At 36.8% G+C, this 22,942-nt stretch overlaps 3 protein-coding genes across 4 annotated transcripts; 2 read left to right on the top strand and 1 right to left on the bottom strand.

Annotated features, from left to right (window-relative positions):
* Positions 1-493: 493 nt before the first annotated feature.
* On the bottom strand, positions 494-2,853 carry LOC102236774 (cytochrome b561 domain-containing protein 2). Of its 2 annotated transcripts, XM_023325757.1 has the most exons (4): positions 2,503-2,853; positions 2,372-2,409; positions 1,353-1,521; positions 494-1,284 (listed from the first exon to the last, which is right to left on the bottom strand). In XM_023325757.1, the coding sequence occupies exons 1-4, from the start codon at positions 2,633-2,635 to the stop codon at positions 1,037-1,039; spliced, it is 588 nt and encodes a 195-aa protein (XP_023181525.1). In that variant the 5' UTR covers positions 2,636-2,853; the 3' UTR covers positions 494-1,036. The 2 variants fall into 2 exon arrangements, with proteins under 2 accessions (XP_023181525.1, XP_005807390.1); XM_005807333.2 differs by having other exon boundaries at positions 672-1,521; positions 2,503-2,848.
* Positions 2,854-3,015: 162 nt separating this feature from the next.
* Positions 3,016-13,337, top strand: LOC102226324 (ras association domain-containing protein 1-like). Its single transcript, XM_014471846.2, has 7 exons — positions 3,016-5,246; positions 8,666-9,135; positions 9,787-9,911; positions 11,913-12,017; positions 12,361-12,649; positions 12,726-12,841; positions 12,922-13,337. The coding sequence occupies exons 2-7, from the start codon at positions 8,844-8,846 to the stop codon at positions 13,069-13,071; spliced, it is 1,077 nt and encodes a 358-aa protein (XP_014327332.1). The 5' UTR covers positions 3,016-5,246; positions 8,666-8,843; the 3' UTR covers positions 13,072-13,337.
* Positions 13,338-14,451: 1,114 nt separating this feature from the next.
* Positions 14,452-18,311, top strand: LOC102226579 (tumor suppressor candidate 2-like). The gene is made up of 4 exons (XM_005807294.3): positions 14,452-14,606; positions 16,528-16,774; positions 17,078-17,198; positions 17,511-18,311. The coding sequence occupies exons 2-4, from the start codon at positions 16,626-16,628 to the stop codon at positions 17,574-17,576; spliced, it is 336 nt and encodes a 111-aa protein (XP_005807351.1). The 5' UTR covers positions 14,452-14,606; positions 16,528-16,625; the 3' UTR covers positions 17,577-18,311.
* Positions 18,312-22,942: the final 4,631 nt, after the last annotated feature.

The raw sequence follows: 22,942 nt of genomic DNA, 5'->3' as shown, positions 1-22,942 counted from the left end.
CCAGGAGCCAAATGTAATTGAAAAGCAAGATTTTGCTAAAAAACAGAATCTGTAGTAGGAAAGCTAACAATTTATTTTGGATAAAACTGGGTTAAAAAAATTATTTATGAACATAGGTTTGGCATATTATGTTCAAAATGGAAATGATTGTCCAACCATATTGAAAGTCCCTCTGTTGTAAGTTGAGGGAAAAGACACCCGACAAAACATTTCCTGAACCTGAGACCTTTCAGAGAGCAAAATAGGTTTTCTAAATTCAAATATTAAATAGACTTTATTTTCATTGTTTATTTAAAATAAATATAAAAGAATCACACTTATGACAATAAAATGTACATACATTTTATTGTCATACGTAACATGACATGCTATAAAAGGTCTCAACTAAAAGGGACAACGTTCTAAGATTAATTTATTTCATTTAAATTAAAAGTTTTCTATATGAAGTGCAGTCAGTAGGACCAGTGGTGTATTTTGTGTATATATGTATAAGTGCTAGAATGTGCAAGAAAAATAAACAAAGCAAAAAAGTGAAGTATATTTGTGTGAGATCAGATTAGTCAGTATTCCACCTTTAAATAACTATCTCACCAATTCCCAAGTAGATTCAGCAATAATCAGTTACAGAAATACTTGCAGTTATTACAAATGTTTTTATTTTTTTCCACTTTGACCACCAAAATTGTATTTTTGTACTTGAAAATGATGTATATATTTCTGTTTTTTCATTTTTTATTTGAATTATTTGTTCTGCTTGCAGAGCATACTCGCAGTGCATAACGCTAAAAAAAAATGCATGTTGCTTTATAAGAGCATGTACTAGTATGCAAGTATAAAAAGGACTCTTGTTTCTCTTCTTCATATTTTGACTTTTTATTCATTCAAGCATGGAAAGATCACCAACAAAAAATTGCATCAAAAATCAAAAAAGGCAGGAAAGTTTGTGAACTGAGAAGTAATATTTCAGTCTTTAAAGGAGTACAGTGAGCTTAGCTCTGTTCATCCAACGCGCCTCCGTCAGGACTGCAGCCGCTTTTTAGCAACGTAAGCACTGGAGACCTGATTCATAATGATCAGAGCGCTGAGAGCGGGGCAGATTGCTGCCAGGTACCAGGCGTACCCCCCTACTGACGCCGTGAACCAGGAGGAGCAGAGCCCGAGCAGCAGGCTGGTGCAGCCCAGCAGGAAGGTGACGAGTCCTGACGCGGCGTGGTAGCGCTTCAGCTTGGCGAGGGACCAGTCTTTGGCCAGAGAGTGGTAAATGAGAGGCATGGCTGCCAAGGACTGCACACACACAACACACACTGTGATTAGTCCCAGCAGGCCGTGCCACGAAGTGAAGTGGGCTTTACCGTTCAGATTTTTGTTGTAGTAGACGGCAGCCAGGCCCAGAACGGCACAGGAGCCACAGAGGCTCTGCAGGATCCAGTGAACACGGCCTTTGGTCTTGTGTGGAAACCTCTTGATGAAGGAGCCGTAGGGCGAAAAGAGCAGGATGGCTTCCGTCATAAAGAAGCCAAACTAAAACAAAAAGAAGGAAAATCATTATTGACTCGTAAGTTAGAAAAGAGGTGGTATACAAATCAATTAAAATCTAAATAACTGTACCAATAAAAATTTGAAACATTTGTGCAGAGCAAGTTTTGCCAAGAACTTAAACTGTCCAGTGATTCATCTAGTTCACGGGTCTGCAACCTGCGGTTCAAGGGCCACGTGTGGCTCTTTGGCTCCTCCACTGTGGCTCTTACAAAGCCAAAAAGGAAATGTATTTCAGAGTTTTTCTGAAAGTTTCTTTGCTAAATCTGAACATAATAATAATACCTACAAGTCTTCATTTTCAATATTTATAGAAAAGGCTCACCTCATTCTATAATTTTTTATTTTGTTCTAAAATCTGAAAATAGAAGTATATTTTAGTTTAATTTGCTAGCTTTCATAATGATACATAATGATAATGTTTTGCCGCTCTAGAAGAGTTTTATTTTTTAGCAGCTAAACTTTGAGTGGAAAAGGTCGCTGACCTCTGATCTACTTGGTGCCTTACATTCACCGTCCTACATACTGTAATGTCAGAACTTCAACTGTTGTGTATTCAATTAGGTTTTTGTTGGTAGTAGTGCACAATTAATGACATTCAAAATGTTTGATGAACGTGCATCAAAAAGTAACTGATCCCCCATTACTCTAAAACTCCCAAATAAAATCCACTGCAGTCAGCTTCCTTTGAGTCAGTTTATAATTATGCGAAGCAGGTAGAAAAATACCCTCCAACTTTGTTTCTACTTCACAATCATGCAACCAGTCATGTCCCAATAAACAAAGTAAAGTTCGTATTGAGGCTTTTTGAGTTTATAAATTAGGTTCAACTTACAGCTACTGTCATCAGGAAAGGATGCCATGAAAACACACCTGAAAGAAAACATGCGGGGTTAAAGATCAACAAAATGATATGCAAACTGACGTAAAAAAAAAAAAAAAGACGTCAACTTTAACCACACTCACTTGTTCCAGGTAGGGAGAGAAATGCAATAAAAACAGGAAAGGCTATGGAGATTATGTGAGTCAGTCCTACAGAGACTGCTCTAATAAAACCGTAAAACCGAGTTTCAGATTCAGCCTCCTTGTTGTGGATCATGTTATAAATTATCACGTCAGATCGTCTCCAACTCAATGAAAGCGGAAGTGACGATAATTAAAAGTCCTTCCCTGACTGTAGCTCAGCTCTGCTTAAGATCATCAGATGACCATCGTTATTAAATCACAGTCATATAACTTTAACTTGACAAAACGTCCAGTGTCTCGTACTCTTCGTACACGTCGCCCTGATGTCCCGTTGCAGGAATGGGAAAACGCAGCTTCCGTTTAATCTTTTCAAAATAAAGGTCGTTTGTGTCTTCACTTCCTTTCCTTACAATTATTTCTGTAAGGAATTACTCGCCTACATTTTTTTAAATAAAAAAATATATATATGTTGATTTTTCTTTTAGACACAAATGAGTCCATTTTATTTCATTTATTTCGCACAGATTCTCAGAAAATTCCAATCTAATGAAACCAGTAAGATTCAAATCCAATTGCAACTGTACTGCTGATTACTCCGGTCAAATATGTCCTTCATATTAACAGTCCACAGTTACTCTGAATGGCTAAAACTCCTCCTAGACCTAGAGCAATCCAGGTTTTAGATGTGGCTTTGCTCCACCACACCTGAGTCAAATAATCAGGTCATTAGCAGCACTGTGGAGAACCTGACAGCACTGAGGAGGTAATTCAGCTTTGTGATTAAGGTGTGTTGAATCAAGTACACATCCAGAAGTTGCTGGACATCGACCCTCAAGGCCTGAATTTGAGGATTCCTGATCTAGATTATATTCTAGAACATGGTGCCCACGGGCAACATGGTGCTTTTGAAGACTGTATAAGTTTGTGGTCCTCTAAATACAATGATTCATATTGAAAGCAAGCTTGGGTTCTTTTTGCCGAGTGGCTTTAGATTCATTTACATCCATTCAACCAAAGTGTGTACAATCTAAGAATACCATCATGAACAGTTTCTCATATTTGGACCATCAAATCCACCAGACACAAAGTTCAGTGCACTGGTTATTGTGCTCCAATTACTCTCTAATAAGCTTGTGACTCTGCAGGGCCTCCACACAGACACACACATGCACCCCTACACACACACGTACACACACACATACACACTGGGGCTCATTCATTCAGCAGTTTCTTCTCCTTTCTCCTTTTTTTTGCATCTTAATGTGAATAAAATGATTTTAAAAAATGTATGTGTTGTTTTTTTTGTTTTTACAAATACACTTCTGTCTCATTTCAGAAGTAATTTATGGGGTTTGGAATTTAGCATTTTGTTAATAAATAAAAAGTCTTATTTAATCATTTGAAACTATTTTTATGTTTCTCTCATTAACATGAGCTGAAGACACATGGACACATTGCACACTGGCCTCCAGTGTACAAACTCTGTAATAAAACCTGCTGAATGAACATAATCATTTTCTGCAGGAATAAAAAAGGGCTCCCAAACCTTCCAACGGACTTTCTGGGAATTAATAACCATATGGATCAGGTAATTTGTCTATAATGCTTAGAAGAGAATTTTGTTAGTTTTTCATGTTCCAAACCAACTCCAACTGATGAAAAATAATTTTTTCTATAATTATAACCCGATCTAAGAAAATATATCCTCTTAACTTTTGTCTTGCAGTCTTGTCTGAAGCAGGAGTTCAATTCTGAATCAAAATTCTGTCACAGCCAAAGACTTTTCTAAGGGCTTATAGAAAAGCTTACTCCCACACAATAAATACTTTCTTCTTCTACTACTGCTGCTGCTGCTGTTGTGTTAAAACACTAATTTGGTTTAAGTGTTGGAGGTAAATATAGACGCTGATGAAGGTCTGATTTGAATGTAGAAAACAGGAAGACCACATTTTATTTTTCATTAGCCATATTTTAGCCCGAGGGCTTTTTCCTCATTGAATGATTTCCACATATCCTTAATCAAAGATTTAACAGCCTTCTCGCATAAAAGTGGGCGATTTGGAAACAAAAATGTCTCCTCCTGTTTTACTTACATGCAAAATGAACTGTGTATGATCTGTAAATACTAGATTACGTGAAATTTAATTCGTAAATACTGCATTTATTTATTTTTTCGTCATTTAAAATAAATTACATGAACCCTAAAGTAATAATAACACTAATATACTTTATTTATAATGCCCTTTATAGTTGTAGATCTCAAAGCGCAGAATAAATAAGTGACCAATAAATTAATAAAATAAACTTGAAAGACAAGTCTAACCATGAAACAAAACATAATCTACAATTTAATCAAGTACATTTATTTACTCATCATTGAAGTCCCGAATTATCTATAACCACAATGAATGGTTTTAATTTAATCTAATTTTTTATAAAGTGGTATAAAACATCAGAAGCTTGTCTCCTCAGCCCCATCTATTTAAATCATGTCTCTGTGTACATCATGTGATGCGTGCAGCAGAGATGATTCCTCCAGCAGCGCCTTCTCTTCTCTCCGTCCACTTCTATGCAGCTCACATTTTGGCTTAAGGGATAATCCCAGTCTCACAATGTGCATGCGCAAACCCAAAGTGCGCGCAGGGAGATGAGGTGGGGGACGCTTCGCTGATAACTCCAGGACAAAAAGTGCGTCTATTATGCAGATATCGCCATCGAACAGCTGCGTGGATGGAGTGATCGAGGTAAGGGGGTTTCTGTGAACAGTTGGTCAGGGTATCTGTCCGTGGAGTTGTTCCCTGTCCCGTTCCCAGACTCTGAGCTGCGGGATTAGACCGCGTTGTCTCGGCTGCTTTTAACGATTGAATGTTCAATTAGTGAATAATTTATCACGTGAAAATATTGCAGGCACAAGTCTGAGCTGAGAAGGTAATAAACAAGTATGACACCATATGGGCTTAAATGATGTCGCTTACAATGAGTTGTTGTTGCCCTGCGTGGATAATTGCACCGTGTGGTGACCCACTTGGCAAACACAGCCCCGGGTTGTTCTTATTCTAGTCACAATAAGTTTGCTCCAAAGAGAAAATACGTTCACTACAGTTTTAGAGGCTGCTGTATTCTCCATCTTAATAAAATAATGCTGTGGCAGCAGAGAAATAACGAATTTATTCTTCCTTGAGAAACTGAGAGGAATTTGCTGCATTAATTAAGAAATATTTTTTTGGCTTTTTACTCATTTTCTAGAGGAAACCACATCCCTCCTCACCCAGACTCTTAAATCCTCCCTACACCTGCTGCAGAGAGAAAAGAAAATCAGGTTTTCAAAACCTTCAGAATTTGCTTTGTCATTCAGTTTTTTTATCATTTATATTATTATGACTTAAAAAATTATGTGCTGTTCCATAAATGATAAAGTCTGCCTTGCGAAAGTATTTGCATCCCTTGAACTGTTTTACTTTTTGTAACCTCATGGTTTATTGCATTTTATTGGGTATTTATTTGAGAGACAAACATATAGGGTTGTTGTTAAGCAGAAAGAAAAATAATTCTTGATCTTAAAAATGTGTCTCTTAAGTAAAAGTCTAAAGGTTGAAGGTTATCCTGCAATAGTCAGCCCCTCCCACTCCTCACTACTACCCAGGGCTGCCTACTGACCAGTTCTCTGTCTAACAGGTCCGGAAAATCTCTGAGACCTGGGTATTACCCTAAAAGTACTCTATAAGAGATAATCTATTTAAACTGGTGGCGAAAGTGATTCGTCTAGCTCTAACTACCTCCAATCCAGAAGTTATGACCCTTTACAGTTAAGAAACAATCAGCTGAGTAGCCCTCACAGCTGCATAATTCCAATAACCACTTCTGTTAACGGTAGCCCACTTTCTAAATCATAACTTGCACTTGGAACCGGCTAGATTATGTTTAGTGACTTAGATGTAAGTCCCAGGGTCATTATTTATTCTCACCAAAGGAAATTATGAAGCCTCCTATTTACTGGAATCATGTACATTAGTTTTACCTTAATTAAAAGAACTGAACGAAGATTAAATGACTCTATTAATTCCAATGTCCACCAACCTCTTTAGAATTTTATAGTATAAATTTATTAAGCAAGCTTAAGCAGGGATATGCGACATACAAATCAATAATCAATCGTAAATAATTCAAAAACAGTGTAATAAAATTTACATGTACAATCATACTACCCTGTCCTCTTTTCCCTGACTAAAGTCGCAAGTTCTGAGATGGAATTTCAATGAGCAGATTCAACTCATACCCAGACGATGGTGGATCTTTGGCAACAGGAATTTCTAGCATCCTTGGTTGAGGTCTTTGCCTTGTGTGGAAAAAACCCTCTTTAGAAAAGAAACAAAGCAGAACGGGTCCGAATCCTTTTGCAAAACCCAGTTCCTCATCCCTGAGGGAGCTTTGTCCTTCCTCCAAGTCTTGTTGCAGAGTTTGTAATTGCTGGGCTGAGACGAGACCGACGATCGAATGAAGAACCAGGGATGGGGCGATGGAACCCAGTCCTTTCTTGGCGGTGTGAAGTCCGAGCTCCCCCGTGGTTCTGAAGTGCGGTCCGTGGCTCAATCTGCTTCAGCAAGTTGTCTCTCCTTCTGCGCCGTCGGACTGGGAACGGCTGGTTCCTCTTTTCAGCCCCTTTTTATGCATCTCTCCCCCATGTGTGTGTATGGGGAAATTTGGTCTACGTGACTTGCTTCACATCTGCTATATCTTATGAAAAAGTCCTCACATTGCCCAATCTATTTCTGCTGACCATAGTGGAAAGTCCCGTGCTTCCCCTTTCTCCGTTGCTTCAGCCAAACTCAACACTCCAACCATCCTGTGCGCTCTGACCATCTGTTCAGAACTGCTTGCGACATTTCCTGTTTCAGGACTGTGCTGTATTCCTCTCTTTTTCTATAACCCACTATTATGTATTATAACTCATTAAACACATTAAATCTGTTGTTAAACCTGTTTGAATTAATTTCAAATGATTACAACTTCACATTATCACAAGTTTGATCCTTAGTTAACAATCAATCACATCTCTTACTTATTATAATTCATCAACCATAATCTTTCCACAGTTAATTCATTACAGAAATCATTTCAGATAATACATTTCAGAAGGTTATTATGTGATTACTTGTATTCATTTTACTATTTCTTCATATTCAATTTAATTAGCTTTTAATCAAACTACAAGATTACTTATTTTCTCTCAGGCCTCTATGCACCTTTTCTGCATGCACCCGGAAAGATCTCACACCCTATGCCAGTTTTCTTGACAAGGTCTTTACCTTCTTTTGGGGTATGCATCTGCTTTACAAGTTTAGAGATTCAAATTTTGCACATTCCTTTTTGCAAAATAGCTCAAACTCAACCAAATTGGCTTTGCAACATCTGTGAATATAAACTTTCAAATACATGTAAGTTTATTGCCAGCTGTTTCAATACATTGTCATGTTTAATCTAAAGCATTTTATTGTAGCTCTGGCTGTATGTTATGGATGTCCTTCTGGAGGGTGAACTTCCACAACATTCTCAAGTCTTTTCCAGGTTTCCAGGACTGGACTCTGTTTCACAATATCTATATTACCATCAACTGTTCAGTTTTCTGCCTGAGTTGGACTGACTCAGTTTTTGTTGCTCCTGTTTGCTACATTTTGTAAAGAACAGTGTAAATACTGCCTGAGGGATAGATCTGGATTATACCCATCATCTTGTCCCACATTTTATGTAACTCTGTGATTCCTGGCATCGGATGACAAATGTTAATCCTTTGTTTTTCTGTTTTTAAAGATAGAGTCAGAAACAGATTCACGTTTGTTCTTTATGTTAACTGTAGGTGCAGTGACAGTCCATTGCATGTTTAATTGTTATAGACATGAATATAAATTATTTTGAACTTTTAAATCAAATAAAGACACAAAAACAGTTTATAACAGATATAGAATTTGACTGCAGACAAGCTTCATAGTAGCAAATGTTGTGATTGAGATACAGCCTTACAAGTTAATTTGACCGAATATTTGTGAGGGTGTCATAGAGTAATAAATATGTGATGCTGTATGTACATTTCTGACACTGTATATTAGAGAAAAGTTGCTTTATCAAAATCCATTACAGTTTTTTTTTGTTATTTAATGTCTTGTAGCTTCAAACGGTGACGCTCCCTGACTCTGGAAGGGGACTGAATCCAAAATGATGCTTCAGTCTGATGGAAAGGTGTAAATCCAACTCTGCTGCTTCCTCATTTGGCTCCACACACACCTGCACGCCCTCATGGACACCCAGTGTTTGCATGATATTTCAGTTTCTGCATCGAAGACAGGATGACTAACTGTGAGCTGATTGAGCTGAAGGACCTCAGTGTGAACGATTCCATCGAGCTAGCCGCTCCATCCTCACACATCGCCTGTGCCCCTGTCAATCCAAGTCAGCCTGGCGCTGGCCGCGTTGTCCGTCTGGTTGGAGACAGCGTCAGCATCGAGGGACCGGTCCGTCACTTGGGAGAGGGGGCAGTGGGCCATGACTTCCAGCCCTATAGCTACACACACCTCAGCTGGTGTGACCTGTGTGGAGAATTCATCTGGGGTCTCTATAAGCAGATCTTACGCTGTGCCAGTGAGTACTTCGTCTAATTTTGATCTATTTTAAACTTAAATCTATTTTAAATCTGACCAGCAAAAGTGTCAGATTTTCAGGCTTCAAGCAAATTGAAAGCCTGATGCTTTACATCCTGTTCCTATGTTGTTTCAAAGCTTTGGAGTTATTCTGCTGGACCAGATCTAAACAAATGTATAATTGATGTCTGCAAGTAATGGTTGCTGAATACTGCAGTGTCTGTCTATTTATACAGACTAAACTTGGCTTTTTGCTGGTTCTGTTCTATTTTAAGCAGTTTTGAAGAAGAATTATTGCCAAAGTCACATTGGAAATGGATGTTTATTGTCATTTTGGGCTGTTTCTGTTTTATTCCTCAGGATGTTAGATTTCCTCTCCAAGCCATTTAGCTTATCAGTTGGAAGTTCTGGCCTGTTTCATCTTTCAGCTCAGTGTTTTTTGTACATATAGGGCCTAGGATTGTCTTTGCTTCTCTGTTTTCTTTTACTTCTGGCGTTTCTGTTGTACTGTCAGTCACATGCAGTCTCACTCACAGTGGCGACAGCTCAGTGGGACAGTACAGGAACAGATACACAGATTGGCAACACCCAAAGTTAAAGGAAAACAGAGGAACCAAAACCACACCTTTTGTTATCTGTTTCTCTCCTTCAGACTGCAGCTACACTTGTCACTACCGCTGCCGACCGTTTATCCAGCTGGACTGCAGCACACAGGGGAGTGTGTTAACGGAGAACACAGACTACAGTGAGGACTCCATCGAGACGGACACAAACGTGGTAAAAAGCGACACAACTCATAAAACAGAACATAATAATGAACATTCCAGAATAACATTCACCCATTAAGTGTTTACGTTTTGCCAGCTAAAACCTTTCCATGTATTTCATTTTGATGTTAGATCAAAAATTAAAAAATGGTAGTGCATCACGGTGAAGTGGAAAGAACCTTAAACGTAGTTTTCTATTTTTTCTTTGTAATATAAATTTGAAATGTTTAATTTCTATTCAACACTAATCACCTTTCACTGCTCTCACAGTGCCAGTATTGTCATTATTTTTAATTCCTTAATGAGCTGGATTTTTCATTTACTTTTGAGGAATCTAACGGAGAAAAACAAAAAAATTGATTATGCTTGAATGACCATTTGCGATGTTAATATGGCAAAGCAGATGGACACCACCATGTCTGCTTGCTGCTCACCTCTTGTCATTAATGTTTGATATATTAGTTTTATTAGTGTTTTATAATATAATATTATATATTATTTAACAAATATGATATTACATCATTAACATTTAATAAATCCTCTATCAGCTATAAGGCATGTATAAGAAAGTTGCACAATCACTAATGCTAAGACATTTGTCACTTTCTCCCTCTCTGACCTTTACTACATCTTACCTCCCTTGGTTGCAGCTTAATAATTGACCAGTTTATTTACTGTTTATTTGTCATTGATAAAAAGACATATTGTCGTAAAGTGGTGTTATATTTTTAAATATATATTTTTACTTTGTAACTATCTGCTTTTAGTGTCGTCTGTGACTATGTATACAAGCTCAACGTCAGCTCTTTAGTTTTGAGAAACAAACCCAGCATTTGGTTTGTTGAAATCCATCCAGATACTTAAGACGTGGACTTTAATCAAATTAGGTCACTTTCTACAGTTGTGATTAGCCTTTTATTCCCCTGCTGGGATTAAAACGGGGGTCTTTTTGAGAAGCTGAGGATACTCTGGAACAAGTAAAACCGGGAATTAAAGTTCAGTTAAGAAAGAAACTAGAACCATAGACTTCCGTATGAAAGAAAAGTCTTTCTTGTTGCTATTTTTTCCTCTTTTATCGGAAATTGTAAGGAAATTCTATGATACATCAGGTTTAAAATAAAAATACAAAATTTTCAGAAAATAATATCCTAATTTAATAAACTATAAATGAGATTTGAGCATTTTAATGAATGTTTTTTGGTTGTAGAGCAGACGTCCCAGGGATATTTGCTTCATTTCTTTCTCCCTTTACTCTCCTGTGTAATTACTGTCAGTGAAGGCCACTGACGCCACGTCTTAAAAGAAATCTAATCTTTAGATTTGAGATCATAGTTAATAAATGCATTACTGCTAGGGCGAATTGGGTAAGCAAAGGGTTTCTGAGCTGGTGACTTTGAATTTAAAATACATTTAGGATTCAATTTTGATGTCCTGAGGTTTTAGATTTATTATATTTAATTCTTGATAAACACTTCATCAAAAAGGCAATGAATCAAAAAATGAATCCTTGAAGTTTTCTGTGCAGATTAAAAAAATAACCTCAAGTGAAACTTTGGCTTACTGGCTGATTGAAGCAAATCTGACTGGAGGATTAGGGTGGAGCTGATGGAGACACTGAACGGGAACAGAGCAAAGAGAAGATAGATTAGTGGGCATCTAGAGAAAATCCTTGCAAAATAGTGGTGACAATATTAAAAAACATACTTGTCCAAATATGTCACAGGAAGAAATAAATCAAGCACTTCATTTTACTTTCAGGGACCAAACTATTATTTACAGGCTTACATCTTTCTTTCACAGATGTGCAACCATGAGCCTTCGAAATATACTGCTCAAAAAAATAAAGGGAACACTTTAAGTGTTAAACACCTGTTTAAGTGTTCCCTTTATTTTTTTGAGCAGTGTAGTTATCTGTCTTTTCCATTTTCCATTCTTTTCTGTTGCATCCCTCCATCCTAATTCAACCGATTTCCTTTGGCGTAACTGGTTCCAACATTTTCGCCCTTTTCAGGATGACCAGACTGAACCGGGTAAACAAGAGTTAAGTGTTGGTAAGATTCAGCAGAAGGTGAAGGAGTACAACGCTCAGATCAACAACAATCTCTACATGGTGGATGTGAGTCACAGCAAACTTGATTCTGCCTTATGCTAAGCTTGTCCTGGTCCTCTTAGAAACATGAATGTTGTATAATTATGGGTTCTTAATGATAGCATCTGAATGTTTTTGATGCCATCAACAAGCTTCTGGAATAATTGTGGCTGGATTTTTGACTACATTTCTTTGCAAAGTTGGTAGAGGTTCTTTAACTCAGCTGCATTTATGCATAGTTATGTTTTTATTATGCTGAGGATGTGTTTTTGTGAACTTCTGAACAGTTTTTACATAATATTTTTCTAACTTGCAGATTTGTCTCCAGAAATGATGCCCTCTAACTCTAGTGAATCTGTATTTCTAACAGAATAAAGATGGGACGTACACTGGTTTCATAAAGGTCCACTTTCAGTTACTCCGCCCCATCTCCCTCCCACCTTCTCGGAACCAGAGCTGGACAGAGGAGGACGATCAGCAAGAAAGACTGACAAGGCGGCGGACGTCTTTCTACCTCCCCAAAGATGCAGCAAAGCACCTTCATGTGAGCTCAGAAACTCGAGTGCGAGAAGTCATCGAGGCGTTGCTGAACAAGTTCACTGTGGTCGACAATCCGGCAAAGTTTGCCTTGTTTGAACGTGCTGAAAAGCAAAGTCAAGGTTGGATTCCTCACATCAGGATTTTGTTAAAGCAGAGAAGAAAACCGTTGATTATATTTTTTGTGCTTTCTTGTAGTGTTCATGCGTAAGCTGTCTGATGACGAGCGCCCTCTGTATTTGCGTTTATGTGCTGGACCCAGTGAATCAGTCTTGAGTCTGGTTTTGAAGGAGAATGAAACAGGGGATGTAAATGTGAGTTTTCTGATCAGAGTAAACTCTTTATTTTATGGGTGGTTTGTGTGATCTTAAAACAAAATGTCTTTCCTTTGCAGTGGGATGCCTTCAGCTTTCCCGAGCTGAACAACTTCTTGCGAATCTTACAGCGCGAGGAAGAAGAGCATGTGCGGCAGATTGTGAATCGCTATGCTCATGCTAGAGACATGATAAGGCACGCAATGGCCCGCGTAACTACCCCTGGTTGACAAAGAGTCAACCTTGGAGTTCAACATTAGGAATAATCTTTTCATGCCACGGAAATGGGAACCTTTACGGGTGACGCAAAAGGGAAGGAAAGAGCTCAGGCAATGACAATGTTTCAGATTATAGTTTGTTAATGAAGCAGAAATACATGTGTTTACATTTAATGTGAGCTACTGAAAGCACCAGACCACGCTGTCTTTTATCACATACTGGCACTTTAATAAAGCTGTGATTTGGAGTTGAGTACGTGTATTTATATGCAAATGATCTAATAAACTGATCACAATAAATTACAGGTCATGTGATGTTAAGTTTATGATCCTTTCAAAGTGTATGCTTTGCTGCAAACTTTTCCCTCTCATATTTCTTCTGTTTTTTTTAATTACAACAGTATTTTATATCATTAATTAAACTTTAGTAAACATAACTCGAGTAAATAAATCCAGATTGTAATTGAGTTCATGTTCTGTAATTAGGGGAAAATCTATCCAAATCAACCTGATGTTGAGCGGAAGAGTATTTCACCTGTAAACCTAATAAGTGGATGTGCCACGACAGCTACCAGCGTCTGATGTATCAAAATTTTGTTTTTTTTGTCATCCTGGAAATGTAAAAAAATCAAGAGGCAACACATGTTCTAATATTTTTTTATTTTGATTACCCCCACCCCAACCAACCCCACATGATGTGCAAATATGTAGATTTACAATATATGAAAAATATGCTTGCATATAGTGGAAAACAAATTAAACATGATGTTTTGCGACATTTGTAACATCAAGGAATGAATACAAAAATCAGGAATAAAAACTAATTGCATTAATGGTATGTTCAAAACATACAATTTAAATGTCATGTAGGCACTGATTGCTCTACATTACATTTCAATTTTAAGTTATATTTTTTTCTTGAAAAAGTATTTACAATATGCATCAATAGAGTCAAAGTTACATGGAAATAAAATAAACATGCCCAGAAACCTAGAAGGAAAACTTGGGACTATCTTCCCCACAAAGCAAAACAAGGAGATTGTGGTACTGAATTAAAAGAGGAACTTATTGTCCTGCTTTTATTAACACGGGAATTGCCAAAAAAAAAAACCCTCCACCTCTATAATGAAAAAAACATCCATTTAAGTTTTTATAATTGATAATTAGTATGATTTCTCTGATTTTATTGATCCAAGCACTCAGGTAGAGAATATGACCAATATAAAACCTATAATTTCATGAAGCAATTATCTGTGTGACCATCTTTCCACACCAAGACATCTGTCCTTGTTATAAGAAGAGAACATCTGGATGGAGCTGGTAAAAAGAAGACGACCTCCATTTATCCCTCCCGTCCACGTGGTGGCGGTAACGCACAGAACAATACGGCGAAGGGCGGCTGAAGAAGCAGTACCGTTAGCACAAATAGCTAATGTAATAGCTGTTGATGTTACGAGCTCTTTGGTCGCTGGTGATATTGACAACTCATCCGGACAAATTCATCAGAGGAATATTTGCCTCTGTGAACACAACGCTCTTCGGTTTAGGTAGGTTTACAGCTACCCTGAAACTACCAACAATAGCTAAGAAATCCGCTAACGTTAGCTTTCGTCAACGTGGGTGAACGTTATGTTGTTTAGAAGCGTGTTGACCTAGTAAATGCTAGAAAGAGCGCTGGTTGTCTTTAGGTAACAGCGATGGGAGCTCTCAGGTCATAAAACGACATTGAAGCTGGTCTACTTTAAGTTTATAGAACAGGGTCAGTCTCTTAACTGTTTTGATAAAGCCGCTAAATAAGTTAGCTACTTCTTTGCCAATGTTAAAGACATTTATTTATGTTGTTCATCTTTCCTCGAAGCACGTAGCTTGGATTTTATAACCACATCTTTGCTACATTGCGTGGCATTACACAGACAGTTGTCAGTGCTTTGCTGTCTCAACATATTGTGGCTTTAATAGGTTGCATTGTCACGCTTCTTGGCCCGTGTGTGGTTTCTTGGCATATTTGCAGCAACCCTAATGACGTCCTCTTGTGCCTTTTGTCTTATCCATAAGGAAAATAAATCAGAGGCAGTTCTAGGCGATTAGAGTTTTATTACTATGTGCTCTCTATTTTGTATATTGCTTTTTCTTACTATATATTATGATATATTGACTGGATGCAAAGAGAAAAATATAGAAACATATGCCTAACATGTTATTTTTTTTCTTTTCTTTTATGTTTTATCTTAAAGAGATGGACATTTGAAGTATGATACCCAAGAAATGAAACACTAAAGTATATGATATAAAAATGTTGCACAATATATCATTTATATATTGTCATTGCAATATTGGTGTCTGCAATATCCATGTCGCAAAGGACTATTTGAAGAGCAATAATTGTTGATTAATGTATTCCAAGTATCATGAACTTGCGTTTCACATGCTAATGTATTAGTTAACCAGTTGGATAGAATCTCACAGCAGCAGGTGTTCACACCACACACAAACAACATTGACGTCTCATCTGAGATGAGAAGGAGAGGAAAGGAAATAGCCAAATATCACACTGAATATTTTAATCAGAATATTTATTGTTATTATTGTCATTGCAAGAATTAATGTTAGCTTTTCTAGAATACCTTTAAAAAATAAGAGTATTTTTTATTATTTGTGAACTTGTTAACAGTAACATAAAAAGTATCAGAAAGATAGAAGAGGCACCCTACCAGGGGAAAAAACTGTGGAAGTACAAAAAGTGAGATAATCTGCCAACATATGTTTGCTTCCAAATTTTAAAATCAGTGCAAAAAGCAATAAATCAGTACAAATGTCTTACCAGGTAGTGTGTAAAACAGAAAATCAAAAAATGCTTTTTGGGAAAGGAAAGGAGCAGCAGAAACTAAAATGTTAGGATGGGCAATTTTCCTTTTTGTCATTATCAGAGACAGGAATGTTGATGAGAAATGTGTCTGTAATTTATGTTTCAGACCCTAAATATTCACAATATAGTTGAATTTGTTACTTTTGCTGTTGTAATTTATTTTTCCTCTGCTGGTTTTATGAGACTTGTAGTTAATATTAATATGCAGTTATTTTGTGTTGGAAATTTGGGTGTGAGCAGTATTTGTGATTTTATGCCTCCGACAAGTATGCAAACTCCCAAAAATGCACAATTTTAATATTCTTTTCTTTTTCTTAATTCCCAGCTAAATATTGACAGTGGTGTTTCTGTGGACTTTTGAGATTTGCTTCATTTGCACTCTTGATGGAAGCAGCATCTGTTTTGCTTCTGTAACTTGGTGGCCATATTGTTTTGAATGAACATTCAGTGACTTACCTTATTGTGTTTTTATGACCAAACCACCCACTTTCACTGATCTTTATCTAAACCTTTAATCTTTAATGGTTCTGTTTTTACAGAATAATTGTCCTTGGTGTGCTTTCTGCTTCAAGTGAAACATTTCAATCTCTTTTTTTCTTTAGCTATTCCACTCTGAAGACCCAATTTACTCCCGTACGAGAACAGTAAATCACCACTGGCTGCCCTGTGAATCAGGGAAAATAATGTGCTGCAGCTGAAGATGGGGGGTAGTGGCTCCAAATCCAAAGGATTTTGGCCTTTCTCTGGCTCAGGCAACGGGGATGATGCAGCCAAAGATGGAAACGAGCAGTCACTGGCTAGAGTACGAAGTTTCCCTGGAGCGACTCCCTTCGTATTTACCAGACGGAGGTAAATATATGCTTAGTCTCCATAAATGTGAGGAATCATAATGGAGTCATAAACTGAGTTGGATTGTATAATCAAATTAAAGTGAGTTCAAATTTTGAGAGTAAATATTTCTTTATTAAAGAGTTCAGTAAGTTGATTTTTTTAATGACCTGGTATAAATAAGTTAAGCTAATATTTCCTTTTCTTGCTCTAAGAAAAACTGATTATGTTTTCATTGCAGAGACGGAGAAAAAACTATGTTGATCTCAAGAGATCGATTAGAAGGCCAATTTATGTATGTATATATATATTTTTTTGCTGCAGCTCTATGTACTTTGATGAGGACGGTGACTTGGCTCACGAGTTCTACGAGGAGACAATTGTGACAAAAAATGGACGTAAAAGAGCCAAACTGAAAAGGGTTCAGAAAAACTTAACACCTCAGGTGAGAGAATGTATTATAATCAAATGTGAATTCACTTGTATGCACTTTAAATGCAAGATTCAGACTTTCCCTGACTGCTGGAGACTAGTTTTATTTTCTTTGAAGTCTTTGACCTGCCTAATTTGTTTCTTATTTTTAATTCTAGGGACTGTAAATTTAGTGAATAGTGGAGGAGGAAAATACTGTTTTTCCCTTGTTGACCTTTGATCAGAGCTTATCAAGAGAAAATTGGCCAATTGATTTGTGCATATTTAGTAGACACTAGTTCAGTTGTTGTTGCAAATCATTTAAATTCCCTCTGTGTCCTTTCAGGGAATTGTACAGCTGGACTTCCCGTGCATCCATGTAGATTTCCCCGTTATCCTCTGTGAAGCCTGACGGTCCTTGAGGGACTCGAATGAGCCGCTGAGTCAGCTCCGTCCCGGCTTTCTTGTCTTTCTTTCCCCCTGCAGATGGAAGCCGGAAACATCTCTCAATAACGTGATCTCCTAAATTATCTGAAGCCCCTGTGTGGAGCGGCTGATGCATTGTGTGCCGAGCCTCTGCATGTGACCTGTTTGTGGCTTGTGTGCAGTTAGACACGGGATGGACCGCCAGCTGGGATGGAGAGGAAAAGCTGAATCCTCTCATTTCATGGAGTTCTTGGCTTGTGTGCATGTCAGTGTGAATGCGTGCAGACAAAGGATGAAACCTTTTAAGAGTTCTAAATATTTTTTTGCTGCAAGTTGTTTTCTTGTATGATTCATTGAACTCAATGAGTTTAGAATAAAAGCAGTACTCGTTATGGTCTTATCTAATGTGGGGAAACCTGTCTGTGCACATTTAATTTTTTTTTTTTTGACACTATTTTGTCTTGCTTTGTTTTGCATGGAGCAGGAGGTTTGGGCTGCGGCCTTTGTGAGTTGGCAATCAGTAGCCACCCAAACTAATCTAAGGAAGGATTAATATCATGTTGTGACATTTGAAGGACTTGTTTCAGTGACTTCATACTACACATGTACACAACAGCATTGAGTCAAATAGAAGATCCTGTTTTTTTTGTTTTTTTTCTTTGCTGGTTTGGCAGGATGTATTTCACATTTAATTTATTAAAACAATTTTTTTAATTACAAATTCAGGTGTTGGTCTGTTATGTTTCTGTTCTTAAACTACTGAATCTCAAAAGGTTATAATAATATTGAGAAATCTATTTATTTAATTCATTCATTTTATTTTATCACGAGAGTCTTGTGTACTAATTTATTACACAGCCATATAGCCCAAGTATTTATTTTTCCACTAATTCTGTTGATTGTGACTCAACAAATTTTTCAGTATTTCAGAAATTAGAGTATTACACAAATACTGCAGTTCACTTTTAATTTGAAAGTAGGATATTGAATCTGAGCAGAAGTCCAGTCCTTTTTCTCTTTAGTCCACGTAAGAATTTAATGTTTTTCTGGTTAACAAGTGTTTTCATGTGCTTTTCTTCACAATCCTATTACGGCTGTGGTTATCCCTGTTGCTGGTGCAGCTTTTCCTACCCCATGTTTTCCTTCCACTGACCTTTCCGTGAATATGCTGCAGCACTCTGTCGACAGCCAGCCAGCTTACTAAGGCATTATGTTTTTGTGACTCATCTTCCCTAAAAATGTCATAACAGCTGTTTCCTAAAGGTTGTGGAGGCAATGATATATTTGTATTTCAAAATTCTTTCTTTGATCTGGCCCATGCAATACTCAGATTTTCAGAGGAACTGAATTTTTGATTTTCATAAATTTTAAGTCATTATCGTCAATGTCGTGACTTTCATATATATATATATCGAGATAGAGAGATAAAGAGATCTTTTCTGAATTTAATTACTGAAATAAGCTTCCCAATGATGTTCTAATTTTTTGAAATGCATATCCAAATTCATGTTCAAAGGATTAAACATTGACATATTTACTTAACAGTCATTTCCACTGGGAGCAGACAAATATCTTTTTACACTAAAAATCTTTAATGCACTTTTTCAAAAAAGTTCAAATAAACATCATTATGCATAGTATAATCCATGTGGTTAGTTTTTTTTTTTTGGCCCAGTAGTAAATTTGGCAAACTTTGCAGCAGTTGTCAAGAACTCAGCATTTTTGGAAATGGGTTTAAAACAATCAACAAGCTGGACTTGCAGTGAAAACAACACTTTTGACCTCCAGCTGAAGGGGGAAATTGCTGAGGTAAACCACTGTGTGCATAAGCTTCTGCTAACAAGGTCTGGATGAATTTAAGAGGGAACTTTGGGCCTCCTGTGCTTGGTATGAGAAAGAAACTTCTACAAAGCTGGCTGATATTGCTCTCCCTAAAAGACAAGAAGAGATCTTTGCCAAGATACACTTCACATAATTAATTCTTTGAACCGATCTTATTTTGCGTGAGCCTTTTGCTTTATTCACTGATATTGGGTGATTGTAACTTTATGACTTGGGGAAGATGTGAGCGTGCAATTAAGCTTCCTTGTTTATTTTCTGACAGCTGAAATAACAGAGTTTTCTTTTCGTTAAAAATGGCTTGGGAAACCACCCATCCTGGCTTTGCTGACCAACGTATGGACATCTGAGGAATGGGATCTGGTTTTATTTGAAAGCATCCCCTCATAGAGAGGTTCTGAGCTCATGTACCTGAAAAAGTATAAAAATCAGCTATGAGTCTTGTCCATGTTTTCTTCAAGTTGGACTCAAATGAAGACGTGGAACAGAATCAAGCCATTCTCAACCTATTTAATATTGCTCCAATAAATAAAAAAAACTAAAATGGCCTTGCAGAAGTATTCATAGCTCCTGAACTTTTCCTCACTTTGTTGCTTTACAGTCACAAACCTATATGTTTTTTTATTGGGATTTTCTGTGCTAGACCAACACAAATCAGTGCATACTCAAAAATTATACAGTGTTACTTATTTTCTTTTCACAAATTTAAATTCTAAAAAAGTGTGATATACATTTGTTTTCATGGCCTACTTACCCCTAAGAGGTTTGTTAGAGAATATTAGAGAACAAAAATAGCCTCATCCAGATCAAGGAATATGACAGGTATACAAAGGTGTAGAAACACACAAGCAGAGTTACAATTCAATGGTTTTAATAAAAGTCTAGTCTTATTTTATCAAAGCCAAATCAAAACCAATTGAGAATCTGTAAAAGGACTTTGATTTCAGTTTCTCTCCATCCTTTGTAACTAAGCTGGTATATTTAAGACTGTTCCTTGACAACAAAAAATACCCAAGGGGTACAAAATACATTAAATATCACTTACACCTGATCAAATTTAATTGAAAAGCATGTCTCTCTAGATGATTCAGATAGAGGCTCTCTCACAGGAAGTAAAGTGCAACTTTTATTGATGGTATAACAAAAGCTTAACCTCTTCTAAATTAAGCGCCATACATCTCCTGGAAAACAGTCTAAAATAATGCTCTGGGGTTTTTTTCTCTAAAATTAAGCCAACATGATCTCAGATAACAAAAACAAAACTCACCGTACTGATACTGATTTAACAAATACTAAACCAAAATACAAAGGGAGGGCATGAAAAATGTTAAACACCCAATGATTCATTGGTATGATATGGCATGAGGTAATCATCTTTATAAATGTCCCTCCAATTTAAGACTAAAGATTGCTTTTCTAGAATGTCATCATAAGTAAAGTACAACTCAAGGGTGGACTTACTTTCCCCTATGGCTAAAAGTGAAATGTTAGTAATTATGTTATATTTTTCTTTTGCATGTGCTTGTAGAGGTCAAAGAGAGGAGGAGTTTCCTGAGTATTTAAACGGCATGGTGAAGAGTTTCAGGGCAGAAGGAGTTGCTTTTTGACAGAACACCTCCAACTGTATTTATTTGCTGTAGATAGTAAACAACTATTCATCGTGACTGAGTTTCTTCAGAGGCTTAAAGAGGAACGTGTGGCTGGTAAGACACATGATCATGACTTCACTTCAAATTATCTATCAGTGTGTCCCAACCCTGATCCTCAAGGCACACTGTCCTACATGTTTTAGAGGTTTCCCTGCTTTAATGTGCCTGATTCAACTGACTGCAGTTCAACAAACGGCTGTTAATCAGTCATCAATTGAAATCAGCTGGACTGAAGCAAGGAAATACCCAAAACATGCAGGACAGTGTGCCTTGAGGACCGGGGTTTTGAAACACTAATTAAATCTACAGTCAGGGTTTGTAGGCAGTCATACAAACTAATTTTATTGTCAGTCCTCTGTGCGCAGCTGGCAACTTTAGCAATGACCTTATATGACTTGAGCTCTCCACGTGAAGGGAGTCAATGACTTTCTGTTGGACAACTGTCAAATCAGCAGTCTTCCCCGTAATTCTTTGGTCAATAACGTAGCATTTTTCTACTAAAACTACTTTTTGTAAATATTTTAATATTTTTGATAAACTGTTTTATAAGTTGTAAACCCTCATAATACAAATGAACAAATATAACTACTGGAAATATATAAGTCTCTGTATAATACATCTATACAATCGACACAATTTCATCTTATTAATTAAATACCTGAAGTACATGAACTTTATTTTAAATTTGTGAGATGCACCTGTGTCAATACATTTGTTCCATAAGATTTTGGAATTGCCAAAGATAATTGAGAAAAAAAACTAGACAGTCTTGTAAAAAAAAAAATTACTTCTGTCTTTGCTTTTTAATTTCACACTGAAATGTGTTAAAAGGTTAAGGGGGGCATTGTTATGTAAAATCAACTTTTAAACAAATATTATCAAAGGAAGATAACCTGATCAAAAACAAATATGCTGTACAACAATGATGTTTGCAGCTATTAATTGAAATGTAAGTCAACTAGATCTAATATAGGAAAAATAAACCTTCTTAAACCTAAAACCTGGTGCCATCAAGTATATGTAATAACTGGCAATCAGTCTTTTTTTCTGTGAGTTTTGACCCCTTTCTTCTCTGCAAAAGTGTTTTTATTCAGTCACAAAGGCAACCTGTTTAAGGTTATACCACAGCCAAAAACACTTCAAAGACATCTGGATGCTTGCTAGTGGAGTTGAAATGTGTCTTTGTGTTCTTTTAGTCACCTGTGGATTTGGTCTTGGAACTTTCCTATGGTTCCCATTTGTTCCCAATCTCTGTATATTGTTTGATGTTGCAGCAATTTTGTTTGGCAGATCAACAGTGGTGGAAAGGTTCACCGCTGTTCCATGTTTTCTCCATTTGTGGATAATGGCTCAAACTGTGGTTTAGTGAAAAACTAAGGCCTAAGAAATCCCTTTTTAACCCCTTAGATATCAATTACTGCATACGACCCGCAGCGGAAGACTATAGAGGGTCATAGGCGCAGACTCTTGTTTCAGGAGAAGGGGAAATAAAATAGAATGAACGTCAACATGTTCTGTAGCGTATACATATGATTTGTTTAAAAAAATAAAATCAACAAGCAGAAACTAGTTTTGGTGATGTGTTTAAAAAATAAAGACAACAAGCAAAAAACACTTTTTGTTGAAACTGGCCTGTGAATGTACCAGGGAAACCTGTTTCTGAGGTAACAAATGGAACAAACCAAATATTTTGATTCTGGGGGTGGGGGGTTGCTGTGCTCTCACTAGAACCCAGTTTCATCCGTATATTAATAATTATTAAAAAATGTATTATCATTACATTAGATAAAGCTTAAAACATATATTTAATAGATATATTTTGTACTTAATTTTAAAAAAAAAACTTTAAATGAAATCCAAACCC

Source organism: Xiphophorus maculatus, chromosome 20, assembly GCF_002775205.1.
Source record: "Xiphophorus maculatus strain JP 163 A chromosome 20, X_maculatus-5.0-male, whole genome shotgun sequence".
NCBI classification, from domain to species: Eukaryota; Metazoa; Chordata; class Actinopteri; order Cyprinodontiformes; family Poeciliidae; genus Xiphophorus; species Xiphophorus maculatus.
This window is presented reverse-complemented; position numbering and strand designations above follow the sequence as displayed.